This window comes from Melanerpes formicivorus, unplaced genomic scaffold (assembly GCF_026170545.1).
Source record: "Melanerpes formicivorus ecotype bairdi unplaced genomic scaffold, bMelFor1.0.p_v2 SCAF_69, whole genome shotgun sequence".
Taxonomy (NCBI): domain Eukaryota; kingdom Metazoa; phylum Chordata; class Aves; order Piciformes; family Picidae; genus Melanerpes; species Melanerpes formicivorus.
In genome coordinates, this window is record NW_027142421.1 from 1,405,563 (window position 1) to 1,428,361 (window position 22,799).

Sequence of the window (22,799 nt, forward strand, 5' to 3'; positions counted from 1 at the left end):
ATTGATTTATCCAATTCCTACACTGAGATCCGTCAATAAAGATCCTGTGAGTGACTATTAATTTCTCTACTACCAGTGAGTAAAGATTTGGCACAAGAATCAATAATCCCTTCAATTACTCATTGGTTACAATATCTGATGGCCCAAAAGCCAGGCTGTGCATGCTAATTATTTACTATTTGCCTATGCAAAGGCAGGCAGCCAAACACACATCCGTGCCTCGCAGTAGCAGGGTGTGAGAGACAGTAATTCAGTACTTTGAGGACATCAGAAGACAACCTCATGCTGCTCAGCTACCCTGTGATGTCTCTCTAAATCTGTTCTGCTCTCCCCAGATGACACCAGTGCCACCACAGTCACCAAGTGCTGGGTTATGAAACATCTCAAGCAATGAAACATTTGGACTGATGCCCAGTGGGGCTTTCAAACCTCTGTGGATGTCAACAAAATTCCACACGCAGTTATCTACCGGGGTCTTAATCTTGATCTTTGGTCTTAGCGTGTCTCATATCTCTAGATGGAGATGGTAGTGACCATTCATAAGCACATTTCTGCTGAAAACTGGCTGTACAGGCTCCAAACCATGAGGTGCATTGACCTGATACTGAGCTGCAGCAAATACCAACACAGCACTTCTGTCTGTATCATACTGTGATACCAGTGAAGCTGCACACACAAAGGAAAAAAGAACAATCTCCTGCCCATTTAAGTGGCAGCTGCTCTCAATGACTGCAGAGCTGCCCAGCAAATTACTGAGCAGGCAGAGGCACAATTCCCTAGTCTGTGTGTTAATCACCTGATGCAGAGGGTGAGCACAGAGAGACCCTGCAGGCACGTGGCATAGGAGCTTTTGGCTGTGGTGCAACAGAATCATAGGATAGGACAGGATAGAATAGAATAGAATAGAATAGAATAGAATAGAATAGAATAGAATAGAATAGAATAGAATAGAATAGAATAGACCAGGTTGGAAAAGACCTTTGAGATCATCAAGTCCAACCTATCATCCAACACCAGCTAAGCAACTCAACCATGGCACCAAGCACCCCATCCAGTCTCTTCCTAAACACCTCCAGGGATGGTGACTCCACCACCTCCCTGGGCAGCCCATCCCAATGGCAAATCTCTCTTGCTGGGAAGAATTTCTTCCTAACATCCAGCCTAAACCTCCCCTGGTGCAGCTTGAGACTGTGTCCTCTTGTTCTGGTGCTGGTTGCCTGGGACAAGAGACCAACCCCCACCTGGCTACAACCTCCCTTCAGGTAGTTGTAAACAGCAAGAAGGTCTTCTCTGATCCTCCTCTTCTCCAGGTTATGCAACCCCAGCTCCTTCAGTCTCTCCTCATAGGGCTTGTGTTCCAAACCCCTCACCAACTTTGTTGCCCTTCTCTGGACATGTTCCAGCAACTCAACATCATTCCTAAACTGAGGGCCCCAGAACTGGACACAGTACTCAAGGTGTGGCCTAACCAATGCTGAGTACAGGGGCAGAATGACCTCCCTGCTCCTGCTAGCCACGCTCTTCCTGATACAGGCCAGGATGCCATTGGCCTTCTTGGCTGCCTGGGCACACTGCAGGCTCATGTTCAGCCTACTGTCAACCAGTACCCCCAGGTCCCTCTCTGCCTGGCCACTCTCCAGCCACTCTGACCCCAGCCTGTAGCACTGCATGGGGTTGTTGTGGCCAGTGTGTAGAACCTGGCACTTGGATGTGTTAAATCTCATGCTGTTGGACTCTGCCTATCTGTCCAGCCTGTCGAGGTCCCTCTGCAGATCCTCTCCCACCCTCTAACAGATCAACACCTGCCCCCAGATTGGTGTCATCTGCAAACTTACTGATGATGGACTCAATACCCTCATCTAGATCATCAGTCAAGATATTGAACAGGATGGGGCCCAGCACTGATCCCTGGGGTCACCACTAGTGACTGGCTGCCAGCTGGATGTGGCACCATTCACCATCACTCTCTGGGCTCAGCCCTCCATCCAGTTCCTAACCCAGCTCAGAGTGCTGCTGTCCAAGCCAGGGGCTGAAAGCTTGGCCAGGGGTTTGCTGTGGGGGACAGTGTCAAAGGCCTTGCTGAAGTCCAGGTAGACTACATCCACAGCCTGCCCCACATCCACCAGGCAGTCACCTGATCATAGAAGGAGATCAGGTTGGCCAGGCAAGACCTGCCCTTTCTAAATCCATGCTGGCTGGGCCCGATTCCTTGGCCAAGTGCTGTGTGATTGCACTCAAGATGACCTGTTCCATAATCTTGCCTGGCACTGAGGTCAGGCTGACAGGTCTGCAATTCCCTGGCTCATCCAACCGGCCCTTCTTGTGGATGGGCACCACGCTGGCCAGCTTCCAGTCTTCTGGGACATCTCCAGTGAGCCAGGACTGTTGAAAAATGATGGAAAGAGGCTTGGTCAGCTCATCTGCCAGCTCTCTCAGCACCCTAGGATGGATCCCGTCCGGTCCCATGGACTTATGAGTATCCAAGTGGCTGAGCAAGTCCCTAACTAGTTCCTCCTGGATTACAGGGATACTATATTGATTACTGACTTCATCTGCCAGCTCAGGAGGTCAGTTGTCTGGAAGACATCCTGTCCTGCTATTAAAAATTGAGGCAAAGAAAGCATTGAGTACCTCTGCCTTTTCCTCACCTTTAGTTACTGTATTCCCCTCCATGTCCACTGAGAAGGAGGCTGTTCTTGCCCTTCCTTTTGCCATTACTATATTTACATTTTTTGTTGTCCTTCACAGCAGTGCCCAATCTAAGCTCTAAATGGGCTTTTGCCTCTCTAATTTTTTTCCTGTGTGGCCTAGCAACATCCTTAATCATTTCATGGGTAACCTCTCCTTCCTTCCTTCCAAAGATGATACACCCTCTTTTTTCCCCCGGATTCACCCAGAATTTCACTGCCCATGCAATTCTGATGTAATTCATTAATACCAACTATCAGACCTCAAATACCCAGCACAATCATTTTATATACTCACACCAAATTGGACAGAATTTCCTTGTGCCTTAAAAGTATTTCTTTGTGTATTTGAGGTGGTGGTGGCTGGACATAGATTGCTTTCTGACCTTGGCTTAACTAATGAGCATAAGGCAACCTTCAGTCAACCCACAGTTAGATGAACTCAATGAGGTGGATATATTTCTACTTCTTTGAGGCAAGACTTCTTGTGTTGACTTCAGTGGACTGCCAAAGAGTGCAGTCTTGACCATAAGTTTCACTTGGGAGACATTAAATGCATTAGTCACTGCGTATAGAAACTACCAAAGGAAAAGCCCACAACTTCTTATCTTGCCCTCATTTAAAAAGAGCTAAGCCCTGAGACACTGATTTGTTAATATGTGAGAAACTCTGTACAGATGCATGGTAAGAAGAAAGTAAATTCATTGCTGAAGTATTGGCCACCAACATGTAGAAGGGATAGTAGTAATGCTCTTTTAATGGAAGGCAAACTACCACCACCAGTAGGTTACTTGTTGGGATTCTCAGCACAAAAGCACTCTCAGATCTGTGCAACTGTTTGATTGTGCCTGGCAATATGATGGCAGAAGTCACTGAAGTCTCAATAGTAGGAACACAAAGCAATTTACTGCTTACCTACCTTGCAACACTTTTCCACTTGCAGCACCTTTAACGAGAACAGCAAAACCAGGTAAGTCTCAGCACGCTGTAAATGTGCTGCCGGTTGACTGGGAAGATCCCAGATCGGGTGTTAAAGCTAAGTCTTTAGACTTCCAGGAATCACAGCCAGCTTGAAAACCAGTGGCAACTGGGAACAAAACCAGCACCCAGAATATTAAATCTGCACATAGTGTTTGGCCATAGAAATCCCCAGCCATTTCTCCTGGTGATGTGCAGATTCATTTGCTACAATCAGTATTTTTTTCCCTCTTTTATTACAGGGTGCTGATATAAAACCCACCAGCACACAAAAGTCAACCCAGGTGGCTGACGAAAACAAGAAGCAGAGCCTGGTGTCTCATCAGTCAACATGCACATTAGTTACTGTAATTATCCTTATTATTTTGTCATGGCATTGCTTAGATATGTAAGAGTTTGTTCACCTTTACTAGACTTGCAACCCATCCAAGACTGAGCATGTTCATGAGGCAGACTGTAGGGTACCAGAGACTAGCAAGTGAACTTACCTTGCCAACTACATTGTTCATAGATTCATGGAATTATTTGGGTTGGAAGGGACCTTAAAGATCATTTAGTTCCAACCCCCTGCAATGAGCAGGGACACTTTTCACTAGACCAGCTTGCTCAAGGTCCTGTTCAACCTGGTTGTGGTTTAACAAGGCCAAGTGTGGGATCCTGCACTTTGGCAACAATAACCCCATGCAGCACTAATGACTGGTGGATGAGTTGCTGGAGAGCAACCTGGCAGAGAGAGACCTGGGAGTGCTGGTTGACAGCAGCTGAACTTGAGCCAGCAGTGTGCCCAGGTGGCATGGAAGGCCAGTGACATCTTGGTATCAGGAATAGTGTGGCCAGCAGGACTACAGCTGTAGTTCTGCCCCTGTATTTGGCACAGGTGAGGCCTCACCTCGAGTACTGTGTGCAGTTCTGGGCCACTCTCTTCAAGAAAGATATTGAGGTGCTGGAGCAGGTCCAGAGGAGAGCAATGAGACTGGTGAGGGGGCTGGAGGGGAAGTCTGATGAGGAGAGGCTGAGGGAGCTGAGGTTGTTTAGCCTGGAGGGGACTCAGAGGGGACTTTATCACACCCTACAACCACCAGAAGAGAAGGGTAATTAGGCACTGGAATGGACTGCCCAGGAAGGTGGTGAAGTCGCTGTCCCTGGAGGTGTTCAAGGAGAGATTGGATGTGGCACTTAGTGACATGGTGCTGTCGATGTGGTGGTGTTAGGCCATAGGCTGGACTAGATGATCTTGGAGGTCTATTCCAGCCTCAATAACTCTGTGATTCTGTGAACCAGGTTTTCCTGGTGCCTAACTGGCACCCATTCTTTTTGCGGTGCAGAAAGTCTGGCATATTGTTTTCATAACCAAGTTGTTTGGATAACACAACAGCCATTTAGATTAGGATTTGTTTACACAGCTAAGTATGTTGAGTAATGAAATTACAGCAAGCTTTCTGCTTCTGTCACATCTGCAATAGTAACTGGCTGCTGCTGGTGGAGAACAAACCTGCTGCACAGATGTTTCTGGATAAGGAATAAATCAGTGTTAGATGCTATTTATCGCAGTGCTTTTACAGCCTCCTTCCCTGAAGGAGGGAATGTTGCCTGCACAGCAACCAGATGTGACCTGCAAGGCTGTGTGAAATACCATTATAAGCAAAAACAGGTCCCACATTCCGTATCAGCATCTGCAATGGCTCATCAAGTATTTATCAGACCATTTGAACACTGCTACAGGTCCTGACACCACACCACTGCCAGAATTTACTTATTATAACCTGTGATGAAACAGCCAAGCATCTTGTAAAGCAACTGGTGTCTGAAATAGTAGGAGATCCCATTTTAGTCTGGTTTCCTGCCTTAAAGGTCACATTTCAGAGCAGACACTGCTGCTTGGAAGTAAGATACTGCATGAGATCAAGGCAGCTGTAGAGGACATTGTAGAGGAGAGTATTTCTTTCCTGCCGTCTTGCCCCATGTGGTATCAATCTTTTGACAGTGACAGGAGCAGACATTATCTTGCACTGGTACCTATGTGAGGAGAACCGAGATCAGGTTGCTTCTCACCGGTGGAAGGTGTTACAGATCAGAGAACCTCTTTCTGCTCAGCTCTGTGGGAGCAGGGAGTCCAACAGGAAAGACTCACCAATGACCCAGCAATCCAAGACAGCCAAGCCTGGTCCCAGAGCCACACCAGCTCCTTTTCTGCAGCAGATGAAAGCAATACTCATGGGCTCTGAAGGTAAGAGAGCCAAACTTCATCAAGATGCATTTCTTGGAAGGTTTCTTGAAGCAAAACCTGACATTTCTTATGTCAAGAAGAGGGAAGGATGGGTTTTAATTCCCTGCATTAATCTGAGTCTCTGATTAGCTTCACTCATTACAAGGACAGAAGATCCTGTCAACACAGAAATAATGCTAAGCATTTACAGTTTAATGGAACCCAGGGACCAATTAGCCACACAGAAAACCACCACGCAGTGTATTTCTTATTGTAACAGGAGGGAAATCTCACACTGCTGTTGTTCCCCCATTCCTTACATTAAAGTGCCAGCACTTTGTCAATGATTTCTCAGCAGTAATGTTTATTAGCTGGTAGATTTACCAGTCCTCACTTATCAATCATTTCCCATGTGCTAGGTTCAGTCACAAACCCTTCTTTACTTGTATGACCAAACCCACCAACCACGCCCCAGCCAAAATAAAAAGAGTAGGACAAAAAAGGAAGGCAAAAGCAACTGTCATTAGTAGGGCTTCAGAACAGTGATGCTAGAACCTGCCCTCAACCCCAAGTTCTCTGACTGCTGATTCTTCAATAGCTTGATGGATGTGATGCACCTCTTCCTGTGTTAAAGTCCTCTCCATGTGGCGGTAAACGATCCGGTAGCAGTGGCTGACTTTCTTTGTCCTACAAAACACAAACCAAAAGGGGACTCAGAAATACATGTGACTACAAATGCAAATACATGAGGCCAAACACTTACCTGCTGGATCATTTTTTCTTTGCTGTCTAATTTTGTTCCTGTTGCTGGAAAATCACCTTAATGTTAAAATACACAGTCCAGAGCGGTGGGACTGAGCTGGATTTTAATTTTGGCAGAGGACTTTAAGCCCACCCTATACCCCAACTCTCATTGCTCTTACAGAGCATGCAAGCCCAGGAGAAGGTCTGTGCTAACACCACAAAACTGCTGCTAACATCACAGCTCTCCCATCCCAGAGCCAGTGGTGCTAGTACAAGGGAGCACAGCACACACCAACCTCCTTCAGACCAGTGGGGCTGGAGGTGATAGGCATAAGGAAAATGCCACTCAACCTCTGAGCAATGGAAAGCAATGTTGCTAGCTAAAGTGGGGTGTCTCTCAAGCCTCACCATCCAGACTCCAGCCTTTGGGAAAGAGACCAAACACACAGAAACAGACTGGTAGAGGTTGGAAGCGACCTCTAGGGATCATCTAGTCCAACCCCCCTGCTAAAGCAGGGACACCTACAGCAGGCTGCCCAGGATCGTAATGTCCAGTTGCATTTCAATCTCTCCAGAGAAGGAGACTCCACAACCTCTCTGAGCAGCCTGGTCAAGGGCTCTGGCATCCTCATAGCAAAGAATTTTCTTCCTCATTTTCCTAGCTTCATCCAACAGTGATGAAAACATCCAGCTTGTGCCATTTGCCCCTTGTTCTGTCACATCTGGCCCCATCCTCTTGGCCCCCACTCTTTAGCTGGTAATAAGCATTGAAAAGATCCCCTCTCAGTCTGCTCTTCTCCAGGCTAAACAGCCCCAGGTCTCTCAGCCTTTCCTCCTCAAGGAGATGCTCCAGTCCCTTAATCATCCTTGTAGCCCTCAGCTGGACCCTCTCCAGTAGTTCCCTGTCTGTCTTGAACTAGGGAGCCCAGCACTGGACACAGGTCTTCAGATGTGGCCTCACTAGGGCAGAGAAGAGGAGGAGAACCTTCCTTGATCTGCTGGTCATATTCTTCTCAATGCACTCCAGACACTTATTTTTCAATTGAGGTGACTAGTTTGCCTTTGTTGGATATTATAAACAAGGGCAAAATGCACCTGAAGACTTCATTTATGGGCAGACAGAGATGCAAGATGAGAGTGGCCACCATGGAGCATCAGAGGGCAGTGTCCAGGCACTGACCACAATGCAACCCAGGTGTAGGAGCTGTCTGAAAAACTTAGAAAGAGATGAGATGAGACACAGCAGCAGGGACATGTAGTAGAATTAAAGAAATGCCACTTTCTGTGGAAAAGAAAAGGCAAAGCAGAGCAGGAAAATAGAATTATGGGAGAAGAAATATATTTAAGAGTTGCTGAGTTGAGCAGAGTTAATGCAAGCTCAGGAGCAAACCAGTAAGTTGAATAAAAGAGCAAAAAATCTTCTTGCCCCCCATCAAAACCAGACTGCAACACATCACTGTAGCAAGGGCATCACTGCAGCTGCAGTGTTTATGTTCCTGAATTTAAATAGCAATTGTGGCGTCCTTTTTATTTTTAGTTTCAAAGGGAGCCCACACAGCTTCTCCTTGCAAAGGTGAATACTCACTTCAGTGCAAGAAAGAAAATCTGAGGGGAAAAATAATCGCAAACCAGAGATCAAATACTAGACAGAAGGATCTCCCAGATGGGCAGAACTCGCATTTAATGGCCCACAAAGGCATTCAGCAGGCGTCAGGTCATTTCTCTCCTGAAACTTGTTTCACGCTAGAAACCATGTTTATTACAACCATTTGATTAAAACTAAAGCTATATGTGCTCATACACAAAGACAACTCTCAAGATACTCATTTCAACCTCAAGTCTTACTACTACAGTATTTTTTTTCCCTTGGAATAGCTATTTGATACCAACTTTGTCCCACTTGACATGGGTGGGAAGTTCGCCCTGCTCCCACTGCCAATTTACAGCACAAGGTTATTTAAAATTAAAGCATTCCTCCTCTTCTGTGTGCTCTGAAGGTAAAGCAAGTTGAACCTGACAAGCACAGGAAAGGTTAAACTGCATTTCATGAAGTGTTAGGCTGATTGGAGTTAACTCCTAAAACACAGCCTAAAGGTTTCCCTCAGTGCAGGTTAAATGCTGTAGAAAAGTGATGCTGGGGAAAAGGAGGGGAGGTGTACCTGCAGAGAAGGTGTTGCTCTGTTCTGCTCCACCTCTGCAAAGCAACCACAACAACAGATCTGGGAGAGGCAAGTAAACAGAATAGCAAGGGTCTGGCCATATGCTACAGAAATTTGTCTAAGAGGACTCATAAATTTGGGGCTTTTCAAACCAGGCTGGCAAACACCATTATAGCTGGTAGAATTTGAGCTTTTACTGGTGCTACAGCATCCCACTGAATCAAAAACATTCACAAATGGCTCCTCAGAATATGCACAGTCACAGGCTTGATCCTGAAGTCTTGTATACAGTGGAAACACATCCTGTGGTGGAAAACTCTTTATCATCTTTTTATGTGATGCCAGCACTCTTGTTTCACTGCTCATGGTTAGCTGAAGGTAATGGTTTCATGCCCCTCCCTCTCAGTAAGCAGTTCATTCATGAGGCACATTAAATAGGTCAGGCTGGGATGCAATAGCTTCTTGTGGGTGTTGCGGAAAACCAACATCTTTAGGAGGTATTTAAATTAGGAAAGAACTGAAGTCTTCCAGAGCAGCTCTGGACTTATGAGTTCTGTTAGCTGCAGCATTGCTGCAGGAGAAATAAAGCAGGGATTGCATTAAATGCAAATCCTTTTAATTACAGCCAAGAATGTTACTACTGACACGGCTGGCTACACCTAACTCACAGGGTTTAGTGCATCACATTTCTCTTCCACCTTCAGATGGGTTTATTTACATCTTTGTTGTTAATTAGCAAGAAGGAATATAATTGTTTAATGTGATTTCAAGGAAAGACACACTGCAAGTTTTAAACCCTTAGGCATTGCTTTCATTAGCCAGCTTTGCATAGGAAATGGAGAAGAATCCTTCTTGGGTCTTTCATCCTCTAATACTTAACACTCCCGACCCCAAACAAAATATTAAGAAAATGTTAGCTGCCATTAGCTGCAACTGGAAGCAATTATTGCCAGCACATAAAATACGCTTGCTGGTTCCCTTTCTTCCTTTTCTTTTGCTCTGCAGAGTCACAGAGATTTTTGCCTACCTTAAAGATGGCTCTGCAAGTGCAGGCTGAACTCTGCTGCAGCCTGATCATGCAGAAGCAGCAGCTCTCTTGCGAGCGACAGAAAACTTGAGGCCAAACCCCAGATCAGCAACTTCACTGGGTCAAAAAATAAAATGAGAAGCTTAATGGTGAGCACACAGGGCTTCATTTCCCTAACCTGCACTGCCAGACAGGTCCATGCAGCTCACAGTCACGTGGGCTCCTCTCCCATTGGGCTTCAGCTGATCTTAGTGGCACAACCCTGCTCTGCACCAGCCTGCAGCTCTCGGGTAAGGAAATGCAGTGAGCACAGCAAAGGGAGAAGGCAGCCAGGGATGTATCCTGACTCTGCAGGATGAAATGTGAATAAGGTCTGCAGAACAAACACTAGAGTGAAACAATGCCTAATGCTCTGGCACACATTTTGTGGAAGAATCATGGAATGGTGGCAGTTGGAAAGGACCTCTGGAGATCATCTAGTCCAATCCCCCTGATAAAGCAAGGTCGCCCACAGCAGCTTGCCCAGGATCACAGTATCTAGATGGGTTTGGAATCTCTCCAGAGAAGACTTTATAACCTTTCAGGGAAGCTTGCTCCAGGGCTCCAGCACCCTCATGGTAAAGAAGTTTTTCATATTCAAATGGAACCTTCTGTGTTCTAGTTTGTGCCCACTGCACCTTGTTGTGTCACTGGATATCACTGAAAAGAATGTGACCCCCATCCTCTTGACATCGCTCCATGCACTGGGGAGCTGCTTGCTGCCAGGTCAGAATGATTGTTTATGTTTCAAGGTTTCATCCTGAAATCTGAGTATAGCAAGAAATTAAGGGCCCCTAGTCTGCCACTGATGTAATAAAACAAACATGGAAGCAGCTTGACACTGAGACCAGGGCAAGAATGAAAGGATGTGTCAGCTGATAACCATAGAATTATAGAAGCACAGAACACCAGGTTGGAAGGGATCTCGAGAATCATCTGGTCCAACCTTTCTCAGTAATAGTATAGTTTAAGGGAGATGGCCCAGAACCATGTCATGCTGTGTCTTCAAACTGTCCAATGCAGGAGAATCCACTACTTCCCTTGGGAGATTATTGCAATGTCTAACTGTTCTCATGGTGAAAAATTTTCTTCTGGAGTCCAATCAGAATCTCCCCAGAGTAAGTTGTACCCATTACCCCTGGTCTCTTCCATGTGACTGCTTGTTAAAAGGGAGTCTCCATCTTCTTAGTTGCCACCCTTTATGTACTGGTATGTGGTGATAAGGTCTCCCCTAAGCCTCCCCTAACCCAGTTCTCTCATCCTTCCTTCCTGTGATCTCTCAGCTTCCAGTCCTCTGATCATTCCCATGGGCCTTCTCTGGACACTTTCCTGCCTGTCCACACCTTTTTTGTACAGCAGGGACCAAAACTGAACACAGTACTCCAGGTGTGGTCTGATAAGCACTGAGTGGGATAATGACTTCTTTATGTCTGCTGGTGATGCCCTTGTAGATGCAAACCAGCATCCTGTTGGCCTTCTTTGCAGCTGCAGCACACTGTTCACCCATGTTGAGCTTGGTGTGCACCAAGACCCACAGGTCCCTTTCCACAGGGCTGCTCACCAGCCAGGTGGATCCCAGTCTGAGCTGCACTCCTGGGTTATGTATTCCCAAGTGCAAGACCCTATGCTTGTCCTTATTTGACTTCATAAGGTTCTTGCTAGTCCACTCCTTCAGCCTGTCCAGGTCTTCCTGGAGAGTGGCTTTCCCTTCTGGAGTGTCAACTGCCCCACTCATTTTGGTGTCATCTGCAAACTTCATCAGGGTACTCTTCATCCCAACAGCCAACTCAGTTATGAAGATATTAAACAGTGTTGGCCATGTCACAATCCAAAAGTGGATAATTTGGCAGAAATTAACCCCTCTTGCTTTCCAGCTTGTCCTCAGATCAGAGGGGCTGGGTGTGGCTGAGCTTAACTCCTGAGCGATGTCCAACTGGATCTTCAGTGTGACTAACTTAACATTCTTGGGAATAGAATTAAGACTCAAACCAGAGCCAAGCGCCAAACCGCTTTACCAAGCAACAGGCATAGCTGCCACAGTGATCTGATCTGTAGGGAGTATGTGTCACAACCGTGCAAGTGCGGGTAATGCCAAAGGGAATGGTGAGCAGGGGTGGCAGGCAGGAGCAGCAGGCAGGACAACTGTCTGAGGTGGTGGCAGCCTTCTCAGGCAGCAACAACTCTCCAGGGTGATGGCAGTTCCCAGGGGTTGTGATGGCAGCTAGCAGAGATACCCAGCAGCAGTTGTCTGCAGTTCTAGATGGTTCTAAAACCAGCTCAGCTCTAGCTAATTCTCATTCTCTAGCAGTGTTCTTCTAGTTGATTTCCAGAAGCCTTTGGCAGATGACAGCAGCCCTACCCCAGTAGATCACTTAACAGCCCTTTCCCTGCAGCAGAATGTAGCAGCCTCCAGCACAGTTCTTCTAGCAGCCTATTCCCTAGCTGATTCTCTCTTAGCTGACTTTTTCCCCTAGATGCAATTCTGAGCCTCTAGCTGCCAGCTCCCCTTCTCCCCCATGCTGTGATGCTTTTTATAGCTTCACACTGGTGCTAAAAATAGCCACATCCCCTCCCACTCAGTGGTGGAACACATGCCTGGTGCCTGTCTTTACAAAACAGCCTATAGCCATTCATCACGATCCTCCAGCTGTGTGAGCTGTCCCACCAAGTTTTGGTTATTCATAACTTTCTGACTGGGCACAGAGCTCCAGTTGCTCATTTGTTTCTCAGACTTTGTGCACTAAGGAGGCAGCCGAGGCACATTTTACTCTCATTGGTCTGGTTAATTCCCTGAGTGGTTGTAGTGGTGATGGTGGCTTGAGCATTGCCATTTTGGATCCCTCCCCCCAGGCCCTTGAGTCTATAGACAGCCTCAACAAGCTGGCCTGCCTGCTGCCAAAGATTCCCCTGCCTCTTTCAGACAGATGGATTCCATCCATTCCTAGCAGGCTGCAATCCTCATAAAAGTCCTGTTATAAAAGCCTAAACTCTTGCAGTGATACTAGCCATGTAGCCAGAAGTTGATCTGCATTATGTACATCATAGTATCATAGTATCAGTCAGGGTTGGAAGGGACCACAAGGATCATCTAGTTCCAACCCCCTGCCATGGGCAGGGACACCCCACACTAGATCAGCCTGGCCAGAGCCTCATCCAGCCTGGCCTTAAACACCTCCAGGGACAGGGCCTCAACCACCTCCCTGGACAACCCATTCCAGGGTTTCACCACTCTCATGGTGAAGAACCTCCTCCTCACATCTAGCCTGAATCTCCCCACCTCCAGCTTCATTCCAGTCCCCCTAGTCCTATCACTACCTGAGATCCTGACAAGTCCTTCCCCAGCCTTCCTGTAGGCCCCCTTCAGGTACTGGAAGGCCACAATTAGGTCACCTCAGAGCCTTCTCTTCTCCAGACTGAACAGCCCCAACTCCTTCAGTCTGTCCTCACAGGAGAGGTGCTCCAGCCCTCTGATCATCCTCCTGGCCCTGCTCTGGACACCTTCCAGCACCTCCACATCCCTCTTGTAATAGGGGCTCCAGAACTGGACACAGTACTCCAGGTGGGGTCTCACCAGGGCTGAGTAGAGGAGGAGGATCACCTCCCTCGACCTGCTAGCCACACTTCTCCTGATGCAGCCCAGGATCTGATTGGCTTTGCGGGCTGCACGTGCACACTGAGAGCTCATGTTGAGCTTTTTGTCCACCAGCACCCCCAAGTCTCTCTCCTCAGGGCTGCTTTCCAGCCAGTCACTGCCCAGCCTGGATTTGTGCCTGGGATTGCCTCGACCCAGATGCAGGACCCTGCACTTGCTCTTATTGAACTTCATGAGGTTGGCTTGTGCCCACCTCTCCAGCCTGTCAAGGTCCCTCTGGATGGCCTCCCTTCCCTCCAGCGTGTCTGCTGCACCACACAGCTTGGTGTCATCAGCAAACTTGCTGAGGGTGCACTCAATGCCACTGTCCATGGCACCCACAAAGATGTTGAATAAGACAGGTCCCAGGACTGATCCCTGAGGGACTCCGCTTGTCCCTGGCCTCCACTGGGACATGGAGCCATTGACAGCCACTCTTTGGGTGCAGCCATCAAGCCAGTTCCTTATCCATCTAGTGGTCCACCCATCAAACCCATGTGTCACCAGTTTGGAGACCAGGATGTGGTGTGGGACAGTGTTGAAGGCTTTGCTCAGGTCTGTTCCTGTCTGCACTTTATCCTTGAGTAGGTAATATGGAAGAAAAGATAACTTGGGTACAAAATCCTTCACTTTCTCCTCCAGGGCCTTAGAGTCTTTCTTGATTCTGCCTGTTTGGGCATACAGTGTCATTTGTGCCTACATGAAAGAGCAATAGTGAATAGCAATCCATGTTCTTGACAAGTTGCGGCACCCTCTCGGCAACATCACGGCTCTCAGCTCCAGGAGGGCAGCGTATCTCTCGTGAGTCCCTGCCAGGCCAGCAGATGGGTGCTTCAGCACACATTATCAGGGAGTCTCCCACTACAAGCACAAGTGACTTTTTTTGTGATACTTGCAGTGTGATGTTGGCTCAGTTGCACCTTGTGGGCTTTGCTCCTGTGTGTCTGCTGTTATTAACACTTCAAAACTGTATCCATTGAGAAGTCACAGGGTGGAGATTGTGGTGGAGACCTGTGTTTGTGGGACACCAGGGCCCAAGGTGCTTCATCCTCAGTGGTGTCTGTTGCTGGAACTTGGAATGGAAGCCACTTATCAATCACTACCTCTGCTCCTTTAATGATGCACTGCCCATTTACTGTTTCCTTTAACTCAGCCACCTGATGTAACAGGTTGCTCACCTGTGTACATCTTGTGCAGTGCTTACCTTTCTCCCCACTGAAGGGTTTGGTCACTTCATCCTACTGTCTGTACTGAAGTTTCCTCTGCAGTTCTGGATGGATACCTTGAATATGACTGGGGCTTTCTCTGAAGAGGAAGAGGTTTGCTCCTGAGTGTTCTCTGCTGCATGGCTCTTGAGAAGGCTGACTGCATTTAAATGGCCTGTGATCACCCCAGCAATGCCCCCCAGCCATGTCAGCCTCTGTCCTGGTTAACACAGTCTGCTCCCACAGGCCCTCACGAGGGAAAGTGACACAAAAAACCCCTCTGGGTTTAGATAAGGAGTTTAATGAGATGATATGCTGCGTAGTTACCTTAGCAAAAGCAGAAGCAGCAGCAGAAGACAGCAATGAATTGGTTTCCCTCAACCCAAGCATGCAGCAGCCAGCCCATCAGTAAAGACCAAAACCCCAAAACTGGAAACTGGAAGCAGTAACTAGAAACAGGAAGCCTCTCACGGTACAATCTGAATGTCAAGCTCCAGGATACTTTGCTCCAGACATCACTTTCATTTTTAAGCTGGCATGGTGGCAGTATGATATCAAGTATCATCAGCAGATTCACCTCAACCCATGACAGCCTCTGTCATCTTCTGTCACTTCTCTCTCCTCCTTCTTGGGCTACCCTGGCTCTGGAGAACCCCTGTCCACCTTGAACTAGTATGCAGCCACAGCACTTACATTACCATTGCTGCTGTCTTGTTGTTCATGGACTGAACAATTAATGCCTGTGTGTTAGCTTCACCTGCATACAGATATTTATCAGCACTGAGAAGACCCCCTGTGAGTCTGCTCCTCTCCAGGCTAAACAGCCCCAGGCCCCTCAGCAGTACTGGACAATTGTATTGTGTTTGGCTGAGCTGGAGTTAATTCTCTCCAGAGCCTTTTTCTGTAGTGCTGTGTTTTGCAGTGCTGTATCTGGGTGTTGATAACACACCAGTGTTTTAGCTACTGCTGAGTCAAGCACCAAGGCTGTGCTTTTCCAATACCTCTCCTTCCCAGCAGTAGGCTGAGGGATGGGCAAGATCTTGGGAGGGGATACAGCTGGGCCAGCTGACCCAAACTGACCAAAGGGACATTCCATACCATATGGTGTCAGCTATATAAAAGCTAAGTGGAAGAAGGAAGAGTGGGGACATTTGTTGATGGTGTCTGTCCTCCAGAGCAACCACTCTGTGTATTGAAACCCTGCTTCCCAGGCATGACCAAACATCATCTGCTGAAGGGAAGTAGAGAATAACATCCTTGCTTACTCTTGCTTCCACTTACTCTTGCTTTATGCTTGCTTCTACTTCCCTGTCCATCTAAGGAAGGATTGATAGAGCAGCCTGGGTGGGCATCTGGCCCCTAGCCAGGGCCAAACCACCACAACAATGATTCCATCACTGGTGCTTAGCCAAATGCCCTTTGAAAGCATGGAAGAATGACAGCCTACCTCAGTAATCTGAACAAATCCAACATGAGAGGTGAATTTGGACTCTTTCAAATGCTATCTAAAATATTTATAGTTAAAATGTGAAGTGTGATACCTTTTCAGTTCTTCTGAGTGCAAGATCAAAGAAAAGAAGTATAAATATTTAGCAGTTTTTTCCCCCCAACTAGATATTAATACTAAAGGCTACAAGAAAGTATTACTAAAATTAACACTGCTGTCAAATTGGAACATATTTCATAATTGAGTAAAAAGAGAATTTATGTGAGTATTTAAAACAATTCATTTCCTTAAGAAATGAAGAGTGATGGGAGTGACATCTGGTTCAGTTATCTCCACTGAGTACTATCAGAAATCAGGGTCTACAAAGCTAGGCAGAAGGCAAGTGCAGGGGAGGGACTAAATGCTCCATCAGGTACTTGTCTAGATTTCCTCACTGAGTTTATTGGGTTTGTCCTCACTATGGCCAGGAGCTAGATATTTGAGTTCCCTTTATACATGCTGAGAGTTGAGGAAAAGAGGAACATGGCTCTGGATCCAAACCAAGATGCTAAATCACAGAGTCATAGAATCAGTCAGGGTTGGAAGGGACCTCAAATATCATCTAGTTCCAACCCCCCTGCCATGGGCAGGGACACCCCACACTAGATCAGGCTGGACAGAGCCTCATCCAGCCTGCTCTTAAACACCTCCAGGGATGGGGCCTCGACCACCTCCCTGGACAACCCATTCCAGGGCTTCACCACTCTCATGGTGAAGAACTTCTTCCTGATGTCCAGTCTGAATCTCCCCACCTCCAGCTTCATTCCATTCCCCCTAGTCCTATCACTACCTGAGATCCTGAGAAGTCTCTCCCCAGCCTTCTTGTAGGTCCCCTTCAGATACTGGAAGGCCACAGTAAGGTCACCTGGGAGCCTTCTTTTCTCCAGACTGAATGATTTTTCCAAGGTCACACAGCAAATGGATGAGAAAGGTCAGACCTGGATAAATGCAGACTCTTTAAAGAGTTATAAGCATAGAAACATAGAATGGTTTGAGTTGTAAGGGACCTTTAAAGGTCATCTAGTCCAACTCTGCACTGAGCAGGGACATCTTCAGATTGCTACAGCAGGTTGCTCAGAGCCCCAGAACCTGACCTGGAATGTTTCTAGGGATGTGGCATCTACCACCTCTCTGGGCAACGTGCCCCAGTGTCTCACCCCCCTCAGTGTAAAGATTTGCTTCCCTATCTCTAGTCTGAATGTCCTGCTTTTAGATTAAAAACACCACCTCTTGTCCTGTCATAACAGACCCTGCTGAAAAGTCTGTCCCCTTTAATTACTGTACCAGCCCTTTTAAGTACTATACAAGGGACAAAAGAGGAAGAAGTGCAGAGCCAACATCAGGATAACAAATGTGCTAGCTGTTAAGTGCCAAACCCAACACAAATCAGGAGAAAACAGGACAGGGAGAAGAAGGGAGCAGGAAGAGATAATTTAACCTGAGAGCAGAAAACAGGAGAGAATTAAAAACAGAAGGTAGGAGGTTAAAGAAATCACTTGCCTTATTTTGGGGTAAAAGCAACATATTTTTTGGTGTAAAAGCAAAACACTAAAAGGCCCATCCCTCCTGGGCAGACCAAAAGGCAACTTAAATCCATTTGTACCCATGTGTGGGCAAATACAGAGGGTTCCTCAGTGGAGCTACTTACAGCATCTGTTAAACCTGGTGAAAATTCTTGCACAATTAAGTGTTGCTTACTATCACCTTCTAGCCCATGCATTTCTTCTCCTCTCAGAATTGTCAGGTTTTACCAGCTTTAATCTGACAAACTGGGTTTTTTTGGGAGCTGCAGAAATTCCTCCCTTTTCCCTCCCCAAGGGCAGAGTTGTTCCACACAGATGATCACCAGAAACCTGTTCTTGTTGTTCTGCTGACAGCAGCTGCATTGGGAAGGCAACTCAGAAAAAGCCCTCACATTAGGGATAACAACTGTTCAGCAGATTAAAATACTGCTAACATGCAGGAAAACTGTCTGTTGCATGTTTCTCTTGCTGGGTCCCATTTGCACAGGTAATTCACTTGGACTGTGTTGACAGACAAAGAGGCCATCTCTTGTAGGTGAGGCTTGCCTGGAAAATGTCACAGCACCACTGAAAATCACCATACAGTGACAACCACACAACTTAGGTGCACTGGTTAGAAATTCTACAGCATTCTAGTTTGGCAAGCTGTAACTGTCATACTTGGCATGTGGCCCCCATATTACAGCTATGCTTCAAGGAAAGCAAACGAAAACTTTGAATGGGATAGGATGTATGCATAGGAGAACACTCTTTTCACTGGTGCCCAGTGATAGGACAAGGGGCAGCAGGCACAAACTGCAATGCAGGAGGTTCCATCTGAGCAGGAGGGGAAAAATTCTCTGCTGTGAGGGTGCTGGAGCAGGCTGCACAGAGTGGTTGTGGAGTCTCCTTCTCTGGAGAGATTCCAAATCCAGCTGGACACTGCAATCATGGGCAACCTGCTCTGAGTGATTCTGCTTTAGCAGAGAGGTTGGACCAGATGATCTCCAGAGGTCCCTTCCAACGCCTACCAATCTATGATTTCATGTGATTCTATAATATATGCTGTGCTAAGACCATATGAGCACCATGCAGTAAAACTCCCTATGGGCATTAAGACCAAAAGCTCAGGGAACACAATGAGATGTATCATTCTGTAAGTCCAATGAAATTGCTGGTCTTCCACTCAAGAAAGGAAAGAAAACCATTGAGGCATTACTCTATGAAGACTGAAGTACCATTTATGTGAAGACTTTACTAAAAATAGTCTATCCAGTACTCTCACTAGCACAAATTCATACCAGCAAAGAAGGGATAAGGTTTCAGCCCAGAATGGGGAATACACAGGGAACACTAAAGTAAATCAAATGTTCTCAGATGGTCCAAGAGATGAACTTTGCCCTAAGATTCTTTAGGAATGAGCAGAAGAAATCTCAGAGCTCTTATCAGTTGTCTTTTAGAGTTCATGGAGGACAAGTAAGGTACCACATGTTTGGAAAAGGTCAAACAGTATCTGTTTCTGAAAATGGAAAGAAAAAAGATAGGGAGCCACAGAAACTATTACAGAGAATTTGCTTGTACTTTAGATTCCTAGAAAGATTCTGGTACTGATGACCAAACCATTTGTAAGCACACAATAGAAAATATGAAATACAGAAAACACTAACATATTGATGAAATCTAGTCTAATGTTATTTCCTTTTATAAAGGGGATATCTTCCTAACGGTTTCATGTTGGAGGGAGCTGTATCAAGGTAGATGATCAGGTGATCATTATGATTACCAATATAAGGTGTTATTCTAATAGTAGCTGCCAATAATTTGTTGTTTCTGGAAGCAGTGAACCTAAAAGGAGGTCAGACTGAGGTAGAGGTCACAGGATCACAGGATGTTAGGGGTTGGAAGGGATCTCCAGAGATCATCAAGTCCAACCCCCCTGCCAGAGCAGGACCATAGAATCTAGCACAGGTCACACAGGAATGCATCCAGATGGGTCTTGAAAGTCTCCAGAGAAAGAGACTCTGCAACCTCCCCTGGAAGCCTGTTCCAGTGCTTTATGACCCTTACAGTGAAGTTCTTCCTCATGTTGAGGTGGAACTTCCCGTGCTGTAGTTTCCATCCATTGCCCCTTGTCCTATCACAGGGCACAAGTGAGAAGAGGCTGTCTCTACCTTCTTGATACCCAGCCCTCATATATTTATAAATATTTATTAGATTCCCTCTCAGTCTTCTCCTCTCCAGACCAAAAAGCCCCAGGTCTCTCATTCCTTCTTCATAAGGCAGTGCTCTAGTCCCTTAATCATCCTTGTAGCCCTCTTTTGGACTCTCTCAAGCAGATCCCTGTTCCTCTTGAACTGGGGAGCCCAAACCTGGATGCCATATTCTAGGTGGGGCCTCACTAGGGCAGAATAGAGGGGGAGGAGAACCTCCCTTGATCTGCTGGACATACTCTTCTTACTGCACCCCAGGTCAATTTCTTCTTAATGCACCCCAGGTCAACCTCTTCTCCCAAGTAACAAATGATAGGACAAGAGAAAATGGCCTCAAGTTATGCTAGGAGAGGTTTAGGTTGGACATTAGAAAAAAATGTCTTTCCTGAAAGGGTTGTCAAACTCTGGAACAGGGTGCTCAGGGAAGCAGCAAAGTCACTAACTCTGGAGGTAGCAATTGTGGGAAGAGGCAGACAGAAGTGCCCCGAAACTGACCACAAGGGATTCTGTCCCATGGATGCCATCTTAAGGATAAAGCTGAGGGATCACCAGGTTCAAGCCTCTTCTTTAATGGCTGGTGTCTGATCCGTGTGCTCCTGAATCTAATTCCAGAACCTAACTCCTTCATTTGGCTTCCACCTGCTGCTGAGTCCAGTCTGGGACTTCCCCAGTGCCTGCCCCAAGCACCAGTGGTGATGGTGACATTATTGCCACCAGGGGTTGGGTTGGATATTGATTTGTATCTATTTGTATCTATTTCATGTTATTGTTCTAATTTCCATTCAAACTGGTTTAGTTTTCTTTCCCAACCCCTTCTCTGTCCCTTTTTCTTCCCTGTGGGAAGGGAGAGGGGTTCATAGTGTCTGTCACTAACCTCTGATAGCTTGAAAACGCCTTTCAAATACATAAGATGCTGTTGCAGTTAGGTAATCATCTTTTCATTGACATTCTCAAGCATGAGGAGATGAAAGGAATAAACTCATATTGCAGAAATGTTCTGCTCTAAAATCTGCTTGGAAAGGCAGTGGAGAGGTCCCCATCTCTGGAAATTTTTAAGGACTGGTTATACAAGTGTCTGTCAGGACTGCTATAAGTAGAGCTGATCCTGGTTTGGAGTGGGAGGATGAACTAGGTGGCAGTGCTCCTCAATTCTGCAGCATAAAATAATGTAACCCTCTTAAATGCAGAAGTTCCTGGAGTAGCAAAGAGAGCTCCTTGTATCTCCAACTGAATGCTCATAGTGTGTTTGTCTATCCCATTGCTTTAAAAGGAGACGAGGGGAAAAGGCCCGGTTTAGGAGGCCAAGGAGATAGGAAATAGAAATCACTGCTGCTAAAAGAGCTGTGTTACCAACATTGGATTCCCAGGAAATAAAGCCAACAGGGAAAAAAATTTGAAGGGGAAACAGCAGAGACCAACAGACTGAGAGGCAAAAGGAATGACCTGAAAAGGATATAAGCTCTTCAAGCTAGCAATCCTGTCATTAGCCTTACAGGCCAATGCTGAAATACAGAGGCAGGGAAGCAAAGTGCTGCTGAGTTCCCCTCTCATTGCCTAAAGCCAATAAAAAGCAAAAAAAAAACCCAAAAAACCCACCCAATTAAAATTCCACTCTGTAAGAAAGCATCCCAAAGGGATACTCTCACTCAGCTGCCTATGCCCCTTTGCTTCAGGTCTGAGAGATGCCTTAGGAAAGCTCTATGGAGCAGCCACAGAAGATGCTGCATATCTGGCTGCCCATTTCTATTTTATGCTTTTCTGAGCTGATATCCAGAGGTTAATCCTTTGTTTTCAGCTTCCCAAGCGAATACTCAACCCCAGACAATCTTAAAATAAGGACTAAGAATTCTAACAACACACCACTGCAAACAAGCCTGAAGGAAATTTGCACCCCAGGGTAATTTGGGGGAGTCCAAGGACTAGGAGACAGCTGAGACATCAATCCTTGAATGAATTATAGAATCATGGAATTGTAGGGGTTGGAAGGGACTTCCAGAAACCATCTAGTCCAAGCCCCCTGCTAACATAGGTGAGCCTAGAACAGGTTGCCCAGGGTTACAATATCCAGGTGAGTTTTGAAAGTCTCCAGAGAAAACGACTCCGCAACCTCTCTGGCCGTCCTGCTCCAGTGTTCTGGCACCCTCAAAGTAAAGAAGTTTCTCCTTAAGTTCAAGGGAAAACTCCTGTGTTCTAGTTTGCACTCACTGCCCCTTGTCCTGTTATTTGCCACCACTGAAAAGTGCCCAGCCCCATCCTCATGACCTCCACCTTTTATTTATTTGCATTTATAAGATACTCTCACAGTCTTCTCTTTTCCAGGCTAAGAAGCCCCAGGTCTCACAACCTCTCCTCATCCTCTCAGCTCCAGTCCTCTATCATCCTCATAGATCTCCATTGGACTCTCCCCAATAGTTCCCTGTCCCTCTTAAATTGGAGAGCACTTTTACACTGGGGGTGGTTAAACACTGTTCCAGGCTGCCCAGAGAGGTGGTAGATTCCCCATTCCTGGAAACATTCCAGGCCAGGTTCTGCGGCTCTCAGCAGCCTGCTGTTGTTGAAGACATCCCTGCCCAGTGCACAGGAGTTGAACTAGATGACCTATTTCAAGGTCCCCTGCAACCCAAACCATTCCATGATCCTACGATATTGTAGATAACCCAGTCTTGTAACAAATGCATAGAAATGTAACAGAAACCTCATCCTATAGAGAAGATACAATATCAATATAGAGAAGATACAATATCAATATAATAGTAATAATAGATTATCTATATAAGGCTCTGAGTAACTAGCCATGTTTCCCTTGTACCTGCAGGAGTTATTCTGACCTCCCCATTCTCACTCATTGTTCTTCTCTATTCTCTGTGGTACCTATCCTGATGTACTGTTAGGTATCAGAGTAATGGTTTGAGCCACATCATATAG

At 46.4% G+C, this 22,799-nt stretch overlaps 1 protein-coding gene across 4 annotated transcripts in view; it reads right to left on the reverse strand.

Annotated features, from left to right (window-relative positions):
• Positions 1–6,078: 6,078 nt before the first annotated feature.
• FARS2 (phenylalanyl-tRNA synthetase 2, mitochondrial) overlaps positions 6,079–22,799 on the reverse strand; it is a 232,482-nt gene continuing 215,761 nt past the window's right edge. For 3 of the 4 annotated variants that reach the window (XM_068163005.1, XM_068163001.1, XM_068163003.1), the window contains one exon: positions 6,079–6,558. In XM_068163005.1, coding sequence (XP_068019106.1) covers positions 6,463–6,558 — 96 coding nt within the window. In that variant the 3' untranslated portion in view covers positions 6,079–6,462. The remainder of the gene's footprint in view (positions 6,559–22,799) is intronic. The other variant, XM_068163004.1, reaches the window with a different exon arrangement.